The following is an 18,505-nucleotide window of genomic DNA, read 5'->3' on the forward strand; positions in this document are numbered from 1 at the left end:
CAAAACTGGGAACACCTTCAAGATCAATATAGTAAACCTTCTGAGATTTACAGTGAAATATGGAGATGTCTGCTCCTATCTGGTCAAAACCATTTTGTGTGTGTGTTTGTTTGTGTGTCTCAGGCTTCAGTTCACTGCTGCCAACCGAGAGAGGGTAAGAAAGAGCTTTCCCAGTCTGTCAGTTCATGATTTCTCCCCTGTGTTTTCATCGACAGTACACCAGAGGCCATTGTCACAGATGACATATCACCATTTGCATGATTTTGTTTTTTTTCTAGGGCTATTTGAATGTACTTGGACCGTAATTTGTTCTTGGCTGATAATATGACCCTTAGCGAAGCAAGATCATGGGGCGACTGAAGTGATATTTTCTGTTAATGACGGTCATAGATCATTTTTGACGGCAAGGGTTTAGAGGCTAGCACATCGCCGTGGCCTCCTCAGGGACTCAGCTGCCATAAAGCAGCGAGACATAAGGACCCTGCGGAGAGCAGAGCAATTTCACAAGCTTATCCGGAGACCTCAGTGGCTTGAGGCTGCGCCTCTCACTGTCCTGGTGATTAATACCTCCCAAGTCCCATCATCTTTCTTCATGCTCTCCCTGGGCTGGTGCACTGCATTAGCGCTGGTCTAGATGTCCTCAAGGTGGAATGCTGCAATCATTTTCAGCATATAGGGCTACTAGCAGGGGAGTGTGCTGTGATGTGAAATATGGAGAGATCAAGACATAGCACTTTAACTCTACTGGTGCAAAAGGAAGGGTGGGCCACCTCTATATGCCAAAGAGCAAGGGTACATAGTAGTCCAGATTGAAAACCATAGGATGCAAAGGTGAGGGTTAACTAAAAAGCTTTATCACAGCCTGCAGCAACAGTTGCTCAATCTGCAGTTTACAGCTTTCCACTGATTGATGATCAAGCCGAAACATGTGTATGTGTGTGTAGGTTTGGGTTGTAGAATGGATTTAGCTGCAAAGCAAAGGTGAAGATGTACCTTCTAACCAAAATGACATGAAAATATGACATGGTTGATAGTTTGTCTAGGTCCTGCCTCCTTTTTAAGCATAAAATCTCTTATTCTGTATCTTTCCTTATCCTTATTCTCTATTGTGTTTTTCTGAAAGATTTCTATGCGAGGAAAAATGCTGAAGAATTTCACCTCTTTGCTGTCTCTCCTCTTCTATCTGCACTCATGACTGCAATGGGAGCTGCGTGATTATGATGGAAATCTCACAAGCCATTACCATGAAGAGGCCGGGCCCGATGCAGACAGCTTAATGGGCTCATTTGTAATTGGTAGGGGGCAATGACTAAGCTACCATGCTCTTTGTCTGATGGAGTATAGAGGCATGCATGCAAATGTGACAAATGAATAGGGATGGAGCCTCTCAGGTTTTTTCCACTTCTTCATCTTTCCAAGCCAGCAGAGTGACCTTGAGAGACTATGCAATAGGTGTTAAGAATCAGCATAAAGGGCTGTTAACACTGGGGGTAATGAATGGAAAGGAGCAATTCAGGACATCTAAAGGGCCATATTCATTAGCTGTCACATGTATTACCTCCAAGAAGAAGGGTGATGTGCAGAGCAGCCAGTAAAACATGATGGTAGTACATTTATGTTCATACCCACATGCACCACCAGAATGTAACATAAGCCTGCAGCAACATGTTTCCAATCCGTTAGCAAATTCGACACTGAATATACAGTTACACTTGTCAGCTCCAATTGATGGCAAGAGAAACTGGGTGAGGTCCTTACAAAAGTCAGAAATATTTCACTTGTCACTGGTGCAGATAGCTAATAATAAGACCTGCATATTTTAGCATTATGCTCCAGGGACCTTATAACTTGATGAGAATATTCAGATTTTTTTTTTTTTGTTAAACTTCGTCATGAATAATCTTGTTAATGTCGTTCATCAGCCTGGCAGGCAGGAAAAATACGCTCCTTTGTTAGAGGTGCTTTTTTGTGTGTGTGGCATTGGAAGAGAGCCTGTTCATCACAGATGTCCAGGGAGAATTACACAAGTGGCTCGTTAATGAACGGCTGAGCGGTCTCGGGAGGAGGCCACTGAGGCAGCTCTTTAATGAGCTGGGAACCTAAACACTGCCAAAGTTTACCCTGACCCTGCCTCTTAGTCCCGGGTCAGTCGGAAGAGCGATTCAATTCAGGGCCACTGAAGCAGAGGGGAATGGCATCACGCTGATTTTCCCTTTTCAGCTCCCAAGGCAGGAATAATGCACTTTTGTGCCACGCATCCTTGGGAATTATGGCTCCTAATTTGATTAGGTGAGATTTGATTAACTGGAAAATGGGGATTTCACTAAAACTTTCACATGCTTAATTTATCCAAAGCGGAGCAGACGCAACATTGTATCATCCAAACCAAAGGGCATATGGGAAGCCTTTTCACTCGTTAGATGGGCTTTGAAATCCAAGAGGACTGGCATTTCGCTATGGTTCTCAAAGAAGTCCAAATTCCTTTGATTTACTTAGGCTAGCGTTGATAATCATTTGGCAGTGCCATTTTCTGTGGGCCAGTGATGCTTTGCAGTCATTTAGAATGCATAAAAGAACCTTTGCTGACCAGGGTCTTAGCATACATTCACTCCTGATGATGGATTGGGGCAAGAATTTTAATTTGTAGGAGGCTAGAAAGGCAGGTCGTTTAAATCTTGACCTGAGTTTAGCCCACGCCTTACAATACACAGGGCTGATATACTTCTTATCAAGGCTGGCTGGCCATTAATAATAGTCAATAAGAGTCACAGGCCATTACATCCGAGCGTTTATGGAGGACATGTGCTACTCCAGAGGGCCACTATGTCTATTAACAGTTATCTACTTTAATCAGCTCTCTGTCTCTTTGGGCCATCAGGCCAGACTTGCATGTTGAAATTAATAGCCAGACTCGGGCTGAAGGCTAAGACATCAGTTTACTCCTCCTCCAGACAGAAAATCGGTGAAAGCAATCAGGCCAAGCTGCACTAATGACTTTGCCTTTGAGGCAGGTCTATAAGATTTGCTTCATATTTTTTCAGAGAGATGAGCATGTTGTGTTTTTTGGTGAGTTTGAGGGCGTACTAAACTGCATGCGACATTGTTATGAGACCATTCTGGTTCATTATCATAAAAACATGATTTAGAAAGGATTCATGCAAATGGGCACTCGGCTCATCAAGAGACTTGCGCATTCTCTCTGCAGCTCAATTTCCGTGATTATGTGTGCCTCAGGTTTGCAGCCTTTGAGAATAATTACACATTTATTAGAAACTGACAGTTTTGAGACATGCAATTGTTTCCTAGAGGTATTAAAACAAATGTTGGAGAAATAAGGCTATTGGAAAGTTTTGTCCTTACGCCTCAGTGTCTAATGAATGGATTTAATCTTATTAAAGATCTAATAGCTAGTCAAAAGAAGATGCTAAAAAACTGGTTTGGAAACCAATTAAGCATCTTCTCTACTCAGAAAAGAGATATAAGGAGTTATAAAGCCATGGAGCTTTATGTCTGAGTTTCTTAGCAGGCCAGAGTTTGGATGCAAAACTAACATAAAGGACCATTGTTTTAGTTGCCAAATACACAAGTTGTATTTATTCACACAGTTTAATGTTGACTGGTTTATTTCCCAATTGCATTTCGTTTGCATACAATAAAAAACCAGTGCCAAAAACTGATTAAAACATTCTGCTTTTAATTATTTACTGACTTTAATGTTCATTTTCAAGTGTTCTTACACAAGCACTCTCTAGCACTGAATCTAGACGATGAACATTATCCACTTATTATCCAAATCACATGCAGGAGAACAGGAACACAGCTCAGCATACAATATTACACCACTGTATAACAGAATGTGTTGTACTGCCAAACAAACATTTTTGTTAGATAGGTGTTAATTATCCTTTTTCAAAGAAAATAACTATAAGACAGGTATTATCGGTATGTGACAGCTCTTATAAGATCCAAGCCTTGTTAATCCAACAGCAGCACACAAGATTTTATGTATGTTTATTTATTGTCTTTATTTGATATTTAGGATTAAACTCTGATTACAGGGGATCTGATGATGTAGGACAGAATGGTTTGAAATCCCCTGTTGTCACGCTGATCTTTTCTACTCTAAAAGCTGAACAGCAAATCAACTATACCATCAGTCAAGCCTCCGGCAAATAAAATTGGAACCATTTTCTTTGGTGATGGAAGGAAATGGCAGTCGCCTGCCGTTCTCTATCCTTTTTTCCCCTCCCTTCTTGATCAGCCTCCCGGTGTGCGCCATCAGCCGAAGGAAGTGGAGGCCATTTTTCCTCAGGCCTGTCGACTCGCCGAGGCTCTGCGTCCCGCTGAGGAGTCGCGAATAACAGCCCCCGTCTCAGCGGGAGAGACCACGGCGCCTCCAACAAGGCCTCGCTCTGTTCAGGGCCTTGGTGAGATGCAATTAGACACCCCCACAGGGCCTGAAAGAGAGAGAGGGAGGGACCTCCCTGCTGGCCTGGACAGCCTGAGGGCTTTGAAGTCCTCCGCCATCTCTCTTCTGCTCTATGAGGGGCGCCGTTAGGGACAAGAAGCCGTGGGCAAACTGCTGCGCATGCAGCTTGCCTTTAATCTTCACCTACAGCCTTTTTTGGTTAGATGTTATTTGACCACAGGCTCATTTCCCTGTGGAGAAACTGGGGGAGATTGTGTGATCATGGCCTACTTTGTGTTTTTATATGCAAAGTCTGTTAGGAAAAAATCCAGAACCTGTGGCCTGATCTTGTAGAGATTTGGCCACTCATCCGAGGAGTTTCATCAGTTTAGTGATGAATTAGATTAGTGGTCTTGTGTCTTCAACGTTTCACCTCAAGTCCAATAGATATTTAACCGTGTCATTTGAATAACTACAGCCTTTATTAATAATATATTTATTATGCTTATTTATTATGCTCTTTTCAGCCAGAGGCCACCATCACAAGCCGTACTGCAGTAAGAAGAAAGCGCAGTTGTTGGGTGTGGATGAAGGCTGTATGAGTAAGTGTTAAGGCTATATAGGAGTTTCTAAAGACTACACAGCAGGCTTGAATGCCTTGGCAGTGGCCATCTCAGCACACCACTATTAATTATTATTGTGATGTTGTGTCACTTTACTGAGTGGTCTCTTTTTGTGTGAACCAGAAAATCCTCATCACCATACTGAGCCTATTCAAACTCCCCTCAGGCCATCACCTCCTTCTAATTAAAGAGGACCAACCTACAGTCTACAGGCTTGTCTATCTACCTGTCTATGGCCATGTTTCATATACTGGTGAAGGCCAAATATTCCCACAAGGATAGGAATATAATGATTTTTTATAATGATCCTTGTGGGGACTTCTGACCTGTCCCAGTTCCTTAAAAAGGAAAACCTTTTTTATTACTTTTTTTTTTTAACCTTTAATACAATTTATGTTTAGGGTAAAAATTCAGGTGTATATGTAGCTTCAATTAGCTGTAGGTCAGAGGACGGTCCTCACATGGACGGTCCTCACATGGACGGTCCTCACATGGACGGTCCTCACATGGACGGTCCTCACATGGACGGTCCTCACATGGACGGTCCTTACAAGGATGGTTAGCTAAATAATGTGTGTGTATGTGTGTGTTATGTGAGGGATAAAGGGCATGACTCGGAGCAGGTGTCTGCTGTGCTGGTCGGTGTATTGCGCTGCCTTCACCCTGTTGGGCGGAGGGACGGAGTGAAAGAGGGAGGGAGTGAAAGAGGAAGGGAGGGAAGTGCACTACTGAGGGTGGAGATCGAGACGGAAGTGCAGAACAGCATTCGTTTTTCAGCGATCGATCGTTCGTCCGCGTGCTGCCTACCTGCGTGGCGGAGACGCGCTTCGGCGGGAAAAGCGCTTCCTTAAGCGTTGGACGCGCGCGCGCCCTCGCGTAAAAGAAGGGCGGCCTCACGCGCTGCTGCTTCTTCATCATCTTCATCTTCAGCGGACCCGGATTTAATCTGTTTCACTTGTAAGCGAGCTGGGAGAAACCCGAGCCTGCGCCACTCCAGGGATCCTTTTTGTTGTTGTTGTTGATGTTTTTTTTTTTTTTTAATGGATATGAGCTTTCTTAACAATGGACGTGGTAATAAACGCCGTTTCCCGGTCTTAATATCCTGCTAAATCCGAGGAATAAAAGAGCGGGGAAAGTCGTTTAACGGTCTCGTAGCTCTGCGGAAACTCTCCGACTTCTGAGCGGCTTCTTTTGTCCTTCCCAACACACCAACTTTCTTTCTCCACTCGTGGCTACGTGGGCTACAGTCAAAAACACGCACGCGCGCGCGCGTGCACACACACACACACACAGACACACACAGACACACACACGCGGGAAGACGCACGGAAGGATTGAGAATAAATATATACTTTGTTGGAATTTGTTGTGTGTTTGTGGATTATAACGCAGAAGAGGAGCAGGCGGAACGTCATGTCCCTCTTTGTACTGTTTTGTCTGTGAATTCGGTAAGTAAACATCAAAATGGCTTCAGTCAAATAAACTAGACGGTAAAACATCGGGATTTTAATAGACAGAAACACGTTGAAAGAAAAAGAGGTTTCATTGCCAACATCAGACCTGCAAACCTACTTCACTGTTTACTTGACATAAACTGTTATAACTGCTAACCAATAAAGACTCAACTGTTCTATACAACAACAACAACAACAACAAATATAATAATAAAAAACCTCATATATGTCCTTTAACTATTACCCTTCAACTGTATTTAATACCATTTCTATGTTATTACCAGGCAGTATGCTATCTATCTATCTATCTATCTATCTATCTATCTATCTATCTATCTATCTATCTATCTATCTATCCTATGCACACCATTAGAGTTTTAATATGAAATGAATCCATGTACATGGTTCTGGAGAATGCTATGAAACAACACATTTCTGTTTATTTCCCAGACAGAACATCATTTGGATTTTACTTAATGTGACAATGCATTATATTACAATAATATCCGAACTTATTGTTCTGAGTTTTCTCTTCGATTTTCTGCATACAATCAAACCATATGAGAAGAAAGAACCCTCAGTTGCTTTTTGATAGACTGAAATACACACAACTCGTCAAACTATCACGTTTACGTGGCTTAAAATATCACGTAAAACCAATTACTTGAAACTGTCATAACCTCTGCAGCAGACAAGAGCCCTGTTATAACCTGAACATCCTTTAATGGCAAGGTCATTTTAGTAGTTCCTCACCATGATGAGTTCTTTTGATTCTTTTTAACCAAGGACAGCTTAGCTGAGATTTAACCGTAAATAAACGCAAGTTATTTTCAACACAAATTGACTAAGTGCAATTATTTACCCTGTTCCTTTCAGGATGTTCTTTTCAGTGTAATTTATGAGGCCCAGAGCACTCAGTAAAAGCTGTAAACATGGTACTTCTTAGTATATGTCATGTGTTTTATAGAGACATTTAATATTCCAGTAGCTTGTGAAACAAGTCCTAGTGTGTTGACATTGCTATAATAATGTTCCATTAGATTGATTATTCGTTGGACAACTTATTAAAGTCTCCCAAAGTTTATAAAACATGGGCATTCTTGTTCTGATAAAAAAAGAAAAATCTAACTCAGACGCCAGACTTTACTCCATTTCACTCAAATCATCTCAGATCTGTAATGTTATTGTGTGTCTGAGTGCTGCTGAAATATAGAAACGTTATATCTCCTATTAGCTTTGAGCAGATGGCATGGTGAGAAATCCCCAAGGACCAAGGAGAAGACTGCAAAATGCAATATCTTGTTAACCAATTAGTGTCCTGATAACTTAAGGAAGTGTGTGTGGTAAGCCAAGTGTGTGCTAGTAATCGCTAAAATAATTGGATTGGAAGACAGAACCATTACTATGAATCATGTCAACATTAGTGAAGGTTACAGAGACTGTGTTACTCATGACATTTTGATAAATGCAGTTACTAAAATGCATTTAATAGACAGTCATAAGAGGTAAAATACGACCACTGAGGTAATACATTAACATTTGCTTTGTGTTAGCTTTGCTCTTTAAGACTGTGAAAACCAAAGCACTTAAGAACGTAAAAAGATTATGGTTATACGGTCTCCAGTGTTGGTTAATGGTATTTAGGTCTTTAAATTAGAGACGGTGCTTTAGAAAAGGTGCTGTCTAGCACATGTGTCAGCAGGAGCCAAAGCCTGGCTTGTGACCCTAAACACAGAAAGCAAGGCCTGTTGGGATTCCAAGGTCGGGGTGACCATCAACCTGCTGAGCCAGAGCTCCACGTGAAATGCTAGTGAATGCCGATACCTTCCTTTAACAGATAATGCCAGAGGTGTGAGGCATTAAAAACCTTCCTTGTGACTAAATGCCATTGTGCAGGTTCTATAATTGGACACAGATCCCAGACTGACTGGAAAGCATTTTATTTTTTCATAGATTTATTCAGTTGCATCATATGGTATATTTGAGTCTTGCAACGCCTTTGGGCTATCATAGTGCACTTGAGTTAAAGGGCATTTTCTTAAGTTACAGCCGATTTTCCTTAAAGTAGTTCTTGGAATAGACTTCAAAAGGACAGCTGTGACGATTACCTAGCTTAAAACAGCAATCTATAGAGAACTATTTACCAAATATAGTCTTAGTGATGTAACACTTACTGCCTAAGTTGTATGACTCCAGTTTGATTATCCCTGGTTTATGATATCTAATATCACATGGTGCAGCCACTGTAACAGCGTCACTGAGCAATGTTAGTCGCTCTGTGACCGATAGCACTGATCTCTAAAGCATGTAAGCTTTAAAAGGTTTAAAAGTCATGGGTTCATGCTCTGGTTGGTGGTGGCCTAGTTAAATTAGCATGTTGTTGATATGGGATATGTGTCTGTGCTGTTGGTATGGCGCTTCTGCTGAGGTACCATTTAAAGTAAGATAAGGTCCCAGCAGAGCTAAACTGCAGCTCATCCACTTGGCTGAAACCCAGCTGTCAAATGCTGACAGCTTCCCTCAGCGCAGAAGTCTTACCTTGTCACTGCCTGGAATAACTGGAGCGGCTATTTGTGGAACTGTTTTTTGGCCCCAGCTTCGGAATTGCTCACATTGTGTGGCAGCTGGCCATGGACGAAGGTTTTTGCACCTTTGTAACTACTGTGATCTATGTTTATTAAAAGGACATGCAGAATGTACACATTCATGTAGGCTCACAATGTTTCTACATGATGTCCTGCTTAAGGTGTTGAAATATCATGTGTTCTGACATGGACACCATTAATGTTATTGCAAACCAATGGTAGCCTGTGTATTCTATTTTTATTTTATTACTTTGTCAACAGAAAAGTCTTTGCAAAGGACTTTTGGAAAGCCTGTTATAAATATGCCTGAAAGCTTTTGATACAAAATCCATTTCCTGCACATTCAGGGCTCTAAATTTTCCAAGAAGTATTGTGAGGCATTCCAAGAAAGTGAGGCATTTGGCCTCTACAGATTCATAGCCAGAGCTCTTAATGCGGAAAAACCAACATGCAATGGAATGTCAAACCTCATTTAAAGGCTATGAATGGCCTACTCATACTGGAATCGGTGCAAATATGTACAGCAGTAAAACTGTTATGTTTAAATGTGTAACCTGGAATATATATATCCCCAAATATCTCATGATTTCAAATTTGTCCTGTATACGTTTCAAAAACTACATTTAAAAAAAGATATGATACAGGGTACAATGCCACAAATGTATTTTTTTTTTACCACAACTCTAGAATAACATCTATTTTTAATTTAATATTAGGGATCGCTCACAAAAGCTTTCTGTTGCCAGGCCAAGAAGGCAGAGCTTTAAGTGTAGACTTAATTGCAACTGGCTCATAGATGATGCATAGGAAATAACCCATCCAAGGCCACTGCATGATATATTAATTCTCAGTCCAGCAGAGACATAGGTATGAATGTTAGTACAGATGGATCCTGAGAGACTGCAGAGCCTGCACAGGGTTCACATTGTTCTCGTGGTAACCTGAGCTGAGCCAGGCAGCAGTGAAGGGGAGGGAGCGATGGTGTGCAGCCAAGGTGGACTCTGTTGAGAGATCAGCAAGACAGCTGCTCATTCGGGAGCTTTCAGCGCGGCTCAAATAAATACTTTGACTACCTAACTTACGAGGGTTAAGATCCCACACACACGTTAGAGCCGCAACTGCAGCAGCTCGTCATGTTGGGCCTGTGGAAGCAGCCCAGCCCTTTCTCATTTGTAAGGTCATTCTTTAAAGCCATCCATTATAAGGAAGGAGTGGAGGGAGTCCCTGGGGTCCTCTGGGCTGCAGATTGTTATACTAGCGTACTAGGGGGATTGGTTTCTAGGAAGCAGGCGGCACGACACATCCCAGAGGCATTGACAGCTATTGTGTGCATGCCCGCCCTACATCACTGCCGCTAATCTCTAACTGAGAGAAACCTGACCGCTAAATAATGGAAGAGCTCAATGCCAGCGCACTCACCTATTTCCTGGCATGGACCAATTTGCTTGCTGCAATTCATGTGTTCTTTTCAAAGTCTTCTGTCTTACACAGTACATTGAGAAAGGGATTAAGTTCGATGCCAAGGCTGTCTTGCTCAAGTAACCCAGTATGTTTTGTTGAATGCAGCCAAAGTTTTCTCAGGTCTAGATAGTCTGTTAATAACAATAGTACAATCGTGTTGAAAACGATGTTTGAAAATTCTTATTTAATTTAGTGTGTAAGAACTCAGTGCCTTTTAAATTGTGATTGACGTTAGTAATGTTCTGTGGTGCATTCTCCATCAAACAGGCTTAGTGTTGGGGGAGTGTGTTTTCTTGCCAGAGAGAGAGAGAGAGAGAGAGAGAGAGAGAGAGAGAGAGAGAGAGAGAGAGAGAGAGAGAGAGAGAAAGAGGCAGAGACATAAGGGAAGTCTTCGCTTAGACTGTGTGTTACCCTACACCACAGACAGTGAACTTTCAGACAGAAGTAGAGTATACAGAAAGAGCTCCCTGGTGCCTTATTTGAGAGACATAGAAATCCACTGGAGGAAAATTTCATTAACCCAGCTCGTTACACTCTAGCTGGACTGCAGACGTTCCGCACTTAAAGCAGCAGCTCTGCAAAGATGTAAAGTTTGTATTGCAGTAGATATCTGTGGAGGACTCCAAGGTATAGATTTTAACTAAATTAAAAACCTTGTGTGTCTCATAACATATTCTCCTCTTTACCTTCTGATATATTTCGTCCTGTTCTCTAAATATTATGAACTGTAGATCAAAGGTTATTTTATTGCTTGTAAAATAAATACTGGAAAGTGTCTGCTGCACTGGAATGCAGTAACTTCATGTTATACTCAAATGTTGGACATATGTTGCTGTATATGTGAGAACAGTTCTGGACCAGATGCCCCTTTAGCTGACTGGGCCTCATTCACAGCTAAACTAAAAGCAACATGAGAAACTATCAGCGTGCAAGAACAACTGTTTCTCTGTTTCGGTCATTTGCCAGTTGCACTTAGGCAGTTCTGTCCACAAACCACCATGTAGCAGGAGATTTTACAGGCTGTCCCTTGTCCACTGTTGCCAGCATAAACACTTTTCTACTCTCCTCTCCGTCTTTACGCAGGCTTTACCTCAGACCATTTTTGAATCCTCTGAATCTTTTCTTTTGTGTACACAGAAACCTCTTGCAATGGCTCCTTCACAAGATTTTCCTGTCACTCTAAGCAAGACAAAAATGTAGAGAACAAGAGTATTTAACCTTCAGCTAATCTCACCTTTGTGTGATTGGAGGGATTAGGCCATTAGACTCAGCATGCCTGGGAGGTTTAGCTCAGTAATGGGGTTGATGAATGACAAAAACTGCTTGGACAAGAGAGGCGCCGATTGAAATAGGAAGACACATTTGCTGGTGGGCTGACAGCTTGAGAAGCTTAACCCTAATACCTAACCTTCATCAAAGGAACATTAATGTACCATGACGCAAACTGGAAATAAGCACTTAGAGTCACAATCCGAAAATTCAGTAAAGGAAAGTGGCAGCATCAAATTTTCTAAACGTCTAAAATGGTTGTAGTAATGCTTCAGTCAGTATTTGATTTCAGAAATAAATGCATAGAACTGAATTTAAAAGGTTTAAATGGTTTGAACAAAGCAGAAAAATGCAGCTCATCAGCTCACAATGTATTAAGTAAATATATATATATATAAAACCCTGATTGGGTTTAATTAAACATGCAAGAGCCATAACAGAACAATATATCATTATTTCTGTACAATCATCTCTTTTATTAAACCTTGGAAATGCCACAAATCAACCAGCTCCACAATTTCCCAAGCATCACAAATCCACCAGCTCCACACTTATACAAGCGCCACAATTACACAAGCACCACAAATCCACCAGCTCCACAATTACACAAAGGTGCACTAAAGATTATTTTGTGGTCTATATCTCAAGTGCTTTGTAGCACAAAGGCATGTTCCTTGAGGCAGCGGTGCTCTTGTCTGCTGTTCTTCCTGGCGTTACCATGCTCACCCCCCTGTGGTTGCATCACCCTGCTCAATACAAACTGTTCACCAGGGGAGAAGCGACGCTCTGCAGAGGAGGAATAAGCTGTTCCTACTACTCCCTCCTCCATGGACCCCTGGTGCTTCCCAAAAGGAGCTTTACTTTAAGAGAGCCTAACCATCCATTATGGACCTCTCAAAAGACCTTTCACTCTAGATACAACAGGCTCCAGGAGGGAAAAAGGCTCGAATTGACAGCCCTACACAAAAGAGATTTACTGCTTATCTTCATGTGCATGAGTGGCATTCAAAAAGAGGTAATTGCAGGTTGTATACATCGGCAATCCTCCTGGGATTTCAGGCCTCCGCCCCATTTGCATTCACTATTGCCGCTCCCCTGGGAAGGTCCAGTAAATGTCAAAGTGACACCAACATTAGCCATTAAATGCTAGGTTTACTTTGAGTGCAGCAGAATTAAAAGAGCACGGCAGCGTAATGTCATGGAAAAGGTGCCGCAATAAAAGCAGAAAGGCTAGCTTTTATTTTCCTTAACCCCTGCTTTATTAGCTCTTTCAAATGACATGGCCCTCCCTGCCATACCCTACTCTCTGTTGCTTTTGTCCCTGCTGCATTACTGCAATGTGCTCTGCCCTGTTTAACAACATTAAACAGATAGCATTATACCAACATCCTTTCTTGGAACAACATGCTATCAAATGTAATTAGTGGATTATTAGTGGCCTCGTTCTAAATTAGGTTATTGTCCATAATGCAGTCTCACAACACTGGATGAATTTATGTTCCAGTACTAGTCCACAGAGATGGGCAATAAACACTAGGGGTATAAATTGTGATACTTCAGCAAAGTTGCATTAAAGGACAGAAAATGTTTGTACTGACAAGATTTCATTGTGTCTCTTGCAGATATCAGTGATGTTAATGATACTACAGATAAAAGTCCAGACGAAATTGGGTTTGGAGATTTTACACGAGGAAGACTAAAGTTCGGTCCTCTTTCCTGGTAGCAAAAGAAAGCACAGGAAAACATAAAACATCTTTGCACACTAACTGTGCAGGAGAAACTTCCGAAGTAAAAGCTGTCATATAAAAGCCCCCGTGCTTGTGGGATCAGCAGGATTGCACCATGTTTTCTCCAACTGCAGCCTTAGCTCCTCCTCCACTCTTAACAGGAAATGCTCTAGCCGTGCCCGGTTCTTCTCCTGCAGGTCCCTATACAGGTACATCACGGCATGCTTCTATTTACATGTTTTACACTCCAAATGTGTGGATATTTGTGAAAAATTGTCTAAGCTAAGTGTGCATTATTGTTGAAATTACAGAGCAGGACCTTCTGCGCCAAGAGCTGAACTCACGCTTCCTGGCCTCCCAGAATGTGGATAGAGGAACTCCTATGGCTGCTCCATCGTACCTGCGCACCGAGTTCCACCAGCACCAACACCAGCACCAGCACACACACCAACACACACACCAGCACACCTTCACCCCTTTCCCTCATCCGGCCATCCTGCCAGGCCCTGTAGCACCCCTGGTGCGTACCACCACCAGACATGTGAGGATGAGCTAACGAGGCTGTGTTTTATTCTCCTATTGGTCACATTTATAAATGTATCACTTAATTTGATTGCACTGGAGGACTAATGTGACTATAGTTATTGGTTCCATATTAGGGACGCTTTAATGGTTTTGTTGTTGTATATCGATACCAAAAACATTGGATTTGAACCTTTTCGGTCTGTAGACTAACATTTTCTTCTTTTCTCTCCAGTTTGACAAATACCCACCAAAGGTCGACTCCTTTCACAGGCACAACGTATGTCTTACTTTTCATTCTAAATATAGTGGCTTTTCACTTCTGACTAGATCAGGAAATTTTTCTGTTCATTCATTTCAGTTCATTATTAAAATTGTATTTGTAGTTAGAAAAATCGCATTCTCACTCACCATATGGACTAATAACCCACTATTCCACCATCTTTTACAGTTACTTCAGTCCTATCCTCCAGTAATGCAGGGAATGCCCCCCATGGTGCCCCCAACCGGGATATTCAGCTCTCTACAGGGAGCCTTCCAGCCCAAGGTAATGCAGCTCCACATACACATACTTACAGACCAAGTTACCATTGTAGAATATTAATAAAAGATCCTTTTGCTCAAAATTACACTTGTCTATATTTATCTTTGGTAGTGCTTATAAAATATTAAATATTAAAAGCCTTTTCTGTGATTAATGCTATCGACTAGCTGACTTTGCAAATGATTTACTTTTTTTAAATATATTTTATAATACTCCATGGTACAGTGTGCTTTGTGTGACCTGTGTGATTTACCTGTTTGTTACAACAGGCCTCCAACCCGCTCGATGTTGTTCCCGGACCGGGAGCAATGCCCCGTCCACTAATACAGAAGGAATCCAGAGTAAGCTTTCAAATAATATTATTGTGTATCGAATTATAGTTTCAACGTTCAGATGAAACCGGCTATTACACGATGTATTTGTCGAGGAACAAATTTCAGTGAAGCTGATATAAAGTAAATAAAAAAAAGTGGACAGTAAGTAAATAATGTTTTATGCTTATTGTTTTCCAGTTGTTGGACTCTGCGTGTCCTACACCAAAGGTAAGAGCTGCATGCTTTCCCACAGATAAAGCATTATTCAGCCATCTGTACAAATCGGAAATACAGTAATTTCCTTGTGTTTGCTATACAGAAGCCAGGGAAATGGTGTGCGATGCATGTTCACATTGCATGGCAGGTGTACCACCATCAGCAGAAAATAAAGGTATGTTAGCAGATCAAACACTGGCACTGTAGCATGACTCTTATCATGTTTGTTTTGGAAGCTATTGTTCCTTCAGCCTTTCTCCATCTGTGTTTACCAGATCACTGATCTTGGGCTTCTGTCATAGCTACTAGAGCACTAAGCCCCATTCTTGTCTGTGTGCATTTCAGAAGCAGATGCAAAATGAGCCACACAAGCTAGACTTTGGGTTGAAGCCAGAGTTCCTGAGTCGACCTTCTGGTTCAGGCCTCTTAGGAATTATCCAGCAACCGCGTGACTTACCCCGCCCTTCCACTATCTTTTCCAATGCTGGTAAGTCATGAGGCTCTGTTAAATGCAGTGACACAAAAGCAGAAAAGAAATTATGGATATTTACTATAATAGCAGTATTTAGTGGAGATCTAATAAATCTGTAACAAAATTTTCACATTAGCTGTGCAACATTTTTAGATGAACTGATCTCATGATCAATTTTCTGTTCCGTGAACCAGACGTGGAAAATGATCTGGGCAAAATAAATAAAAACATCTTATATTTATAGTAAATATTTTTTAATTATAATAATTATGACTGACAAGTGTTCTGTTATCAGGTTCCACACACCCTTCGGTCTCTCCCTATGGATACTTACCTCACCCTCACACCAATCTCCATACCCCCCCTTCTCATCATGGTAAGACTGGGTTCCCATGTGATTATTGTTTAATTCTGAGGTATCATTGTAAACACTCATTTAAACATTGTATTTGTCTGAATATGTAGACCCCTTGAGTAAGCCACCAACATATGGAGGTTTGGGAATACTGAGCTCCACAGCATTCGGAGGGCTTGGAAATCCCACAATAAGTAAGTAATCAAAACCTGTTTTTTTTTTTTTGTTCGATTTTATAGGCCTTTCTGGGTGTTGTAGGATGTAAGTCTGCAAAACCAATTCTAAAAATATTGAAATCTTTGCTCCAAACAGCAAGTTCTACACATGGTAATAAAGACAGTAAAGCAGCACAATCTTCAGCAGGACCTCAGGAGCCCTGGAACAGGCTGCAGCAAACACCTTCTTCTTTTCCTACACCCCCTGCTTGGCCCCAGCCCCCTGAACTTGAAAGAGTAATGGACAAGAGAGACTTTGGGTTGAACAAAGAAGAGCACGAAAGGTCTGAAATTATTTTTTTCTTTCTATTTATCTGTTCTGTTTAATGGAAATAGACACTGAAGGCACTCATACGGGCTTGTTGAACATCCCATTCCAGATTTAGTTCCCCTTAGCTGTTATACTAATCCTCACCCTTCTGAGAAGGCTGTCCACTAGATTTTGGAGCATGGCTGTGGGGATTAACCCATTCAACCACAATACCATTAGTGATGGATAGTCAGGTGAGGGAGCCTGGGGTGCAGTCAGTGTTCCAGTTCATCTTAAAGGTTTACAGTGGAGTTGTGTTCAGGGCTCATTTCAGGCCACTCAGGTCCTTCCGCTTCAACCTTGAAAATATGTTTCCATAGGTGTTGCTTTGTGCACATGAACATTTGCACGAACAGGTTTGGGCCTCTTAGTTCCACTGAAGGGAAATTGTTAACCTGCAGCATACAAAGACATCCTAGACATTTGTGTGCTTTCAACTTTGTGTCATCAAAGAGGATGTTTGGGGACGAATCACATGTTGCATTCAGGTGTCCACAAACATTTGGCCACAGTGTTTTTCATTTGTTTCCTGCATGCACTTTTGAGACAAAGAAAAATACAGCAGTAATACAGAATATTTATGCATATAAATATTTGTTTGTAAAATAAATAGACTTGCTTCCCGTTTGCTTACATTGCTTTACCTCCTTTCTGCAGGGACACAAAAGAGAAGTTAAATATGAGACACCTGTCACCTGCTAATTCAAGCCCACAGAGTCATAAGCAAACAGTACAGTCTTCTATAGACACTCCTGAGCCAAAAGACAAGGACAAAGCCAGAGAAAGAGTACAGTCCCAAGAACCCCCCACTCAGAGTGGAGAAACAGAGGATCAGAGGCACAGGGACAGCCAGCAAGAGAAGAAGGAGAAACCTGCTAAGGGTGACCAGCGTCCTACAGAGGAGAAGTCTACTTCTGAGGACACTTTGTCCCAACAGCAACAAAGGGTTCGAGTTGAAAGACGCAGTAGTGATGGATCACAGTGGGAGCCAGATGCAAAGAGAAGCAGACTGGATACTGAACACACAAAGAGTGTCCAGGTTAAAGTGAAGGAGGAGAGGAGAGAGAATCAGGACTCTCCTGAAATCAAACCACCTTTGAAAGTCTTGGAGAAACCAGTGCAGGACCGAAGAACCCCAGGCATGCATCCTTTGCCCATGTCATCCATTCCTGTGCCTCTAGGAATGACAGGATTTCCACATGGCCTGGAAAGGACTCGTTTAATATCACCGCTTGTTGGGATGAGCCCACTGTGTGGTGCTGAGCGATTTCCATATTCTCCACAGCATTGGGATCCAATTCGGTGTATGAGCCGTGGTCTGGACATATCTCAAAAAGACCCTGTTGCCAAGGAGCTGCTGCTGAGGGGCGACCCACTGCAGCGTGTTTACCCACGCGAGCCACTCCTCCACCCGCTGGCGCTGGAACAGCAGCAGAGGTGCCAGCTGGAGGAGCGCCATCGCCTGGCACTGCTGCGTGAGGAGAGCGAGAGGAGCCGCCTGCTGGCATTACACCACCACGCCACCCTCGAGACCCAGCTGGCACATCCCGGCCTCCTGCCCGGACCCTATGCCAGCCCGCTGTTCCCGCGCCTAGCACTGCCTCATTCTGCACCCTACGGCCCTCTGAGCAAGTCTCTGCCTCCTGCAGGCTACATGCATGCCCCTCCACCCCCTCTGCTGCCTGGAATACCCATGCGGCCTCCTTCTCCCAGACGGACTGCGCCACTGGCGGACAGAAATATCGAGGCACCATGAATGGGACATAATGCAAGCCTCGCTGAGGCTGAGCCAAGCACTTCATGTCAAATATGTGATAAATATGGAAATGTACAGGGGCAAAAGCATCTGGGCTGTTGCCTGGATCCAGATTAAGTCTAGATTTTCATTTAATTGCAGTGTCAGTGGTGATTCAGAGTTTTTTTTTTCCAATGTCCGCTACTCAATTCATTACCAGGCAACTGGCACATCATTTCTTTTGTGAAAAAAATTAAAAGAATTTTAAGAAAAAAGACTTGTTTATTTATTTGGT

General features: G+C 42.3%; 1 protein-coding gene across 2 annotated transcripts; it reads left to right on the forward strand.

The window, feature by feature from the left end:
• The first annotated feature begins 5,756 nt into the window (after positions 1-5,756).
• On the forward strand, positions 5,757-18,430 carry auts2b (activator of transcription and developmental regulator AUTS2 b). 2 transcript variants are annotated; one of them, XM_047820545.1, is made up of 13 exons: positions 5,757-6,479; positions 13,423-13,736; positions 13,839-14,047; positions 14,285-14,329; positions 14,501-14,596; positions 14,863-14,934; positions 15,106-15,135; positions 15,227-15,298; positions 15,469-15,610; positions 15,891-15,971; positions 16,061-16,144; positions 16,263-16,449; positions 17,133-18,430. In XM_047820545.1, exons 2-13 carry the CDS (start codon positions 13,643-13,645, stop codon positions 18,229-18,231), a joined length of 2,211 nt encoding a protein of 736 aa, XP_047676501.1. In that variant the 5' UTR covers positions 5,757-6,479; positions 13,423-13,642; the 3' UTR covers positions 18,232-18,430. The 2 variants fall into 2 exon arrangements, with proteins under 2 accessions (XP_047676501.1, XP_047676500.1); XM_047820544.1 differs by having other exon boundaries at positions 13,839-14,068; positions 17,133-18,429.
• The last annotated feature ends 75 nt before the right edge of the window (positions 18,431-18,505 follow it).

The sequence above is a fragment of the Tachysurus fulvidraco genome, chromosome 11 (assembly GCF_022655615.1).
Source record: "Tachysurus fulvidraco isolate hzauxx_2018 chromosome 11, HZAU_PFXX_2.0, whole genome shotgun sequence".
In the NCBI taxonomy this organism is placed as follows: Eukaryota; Metazoa; Chordata; class Actinopteri; order Siluriformes; family Bagridae; genus Tachysurus; species Tachysurus fulvidraco.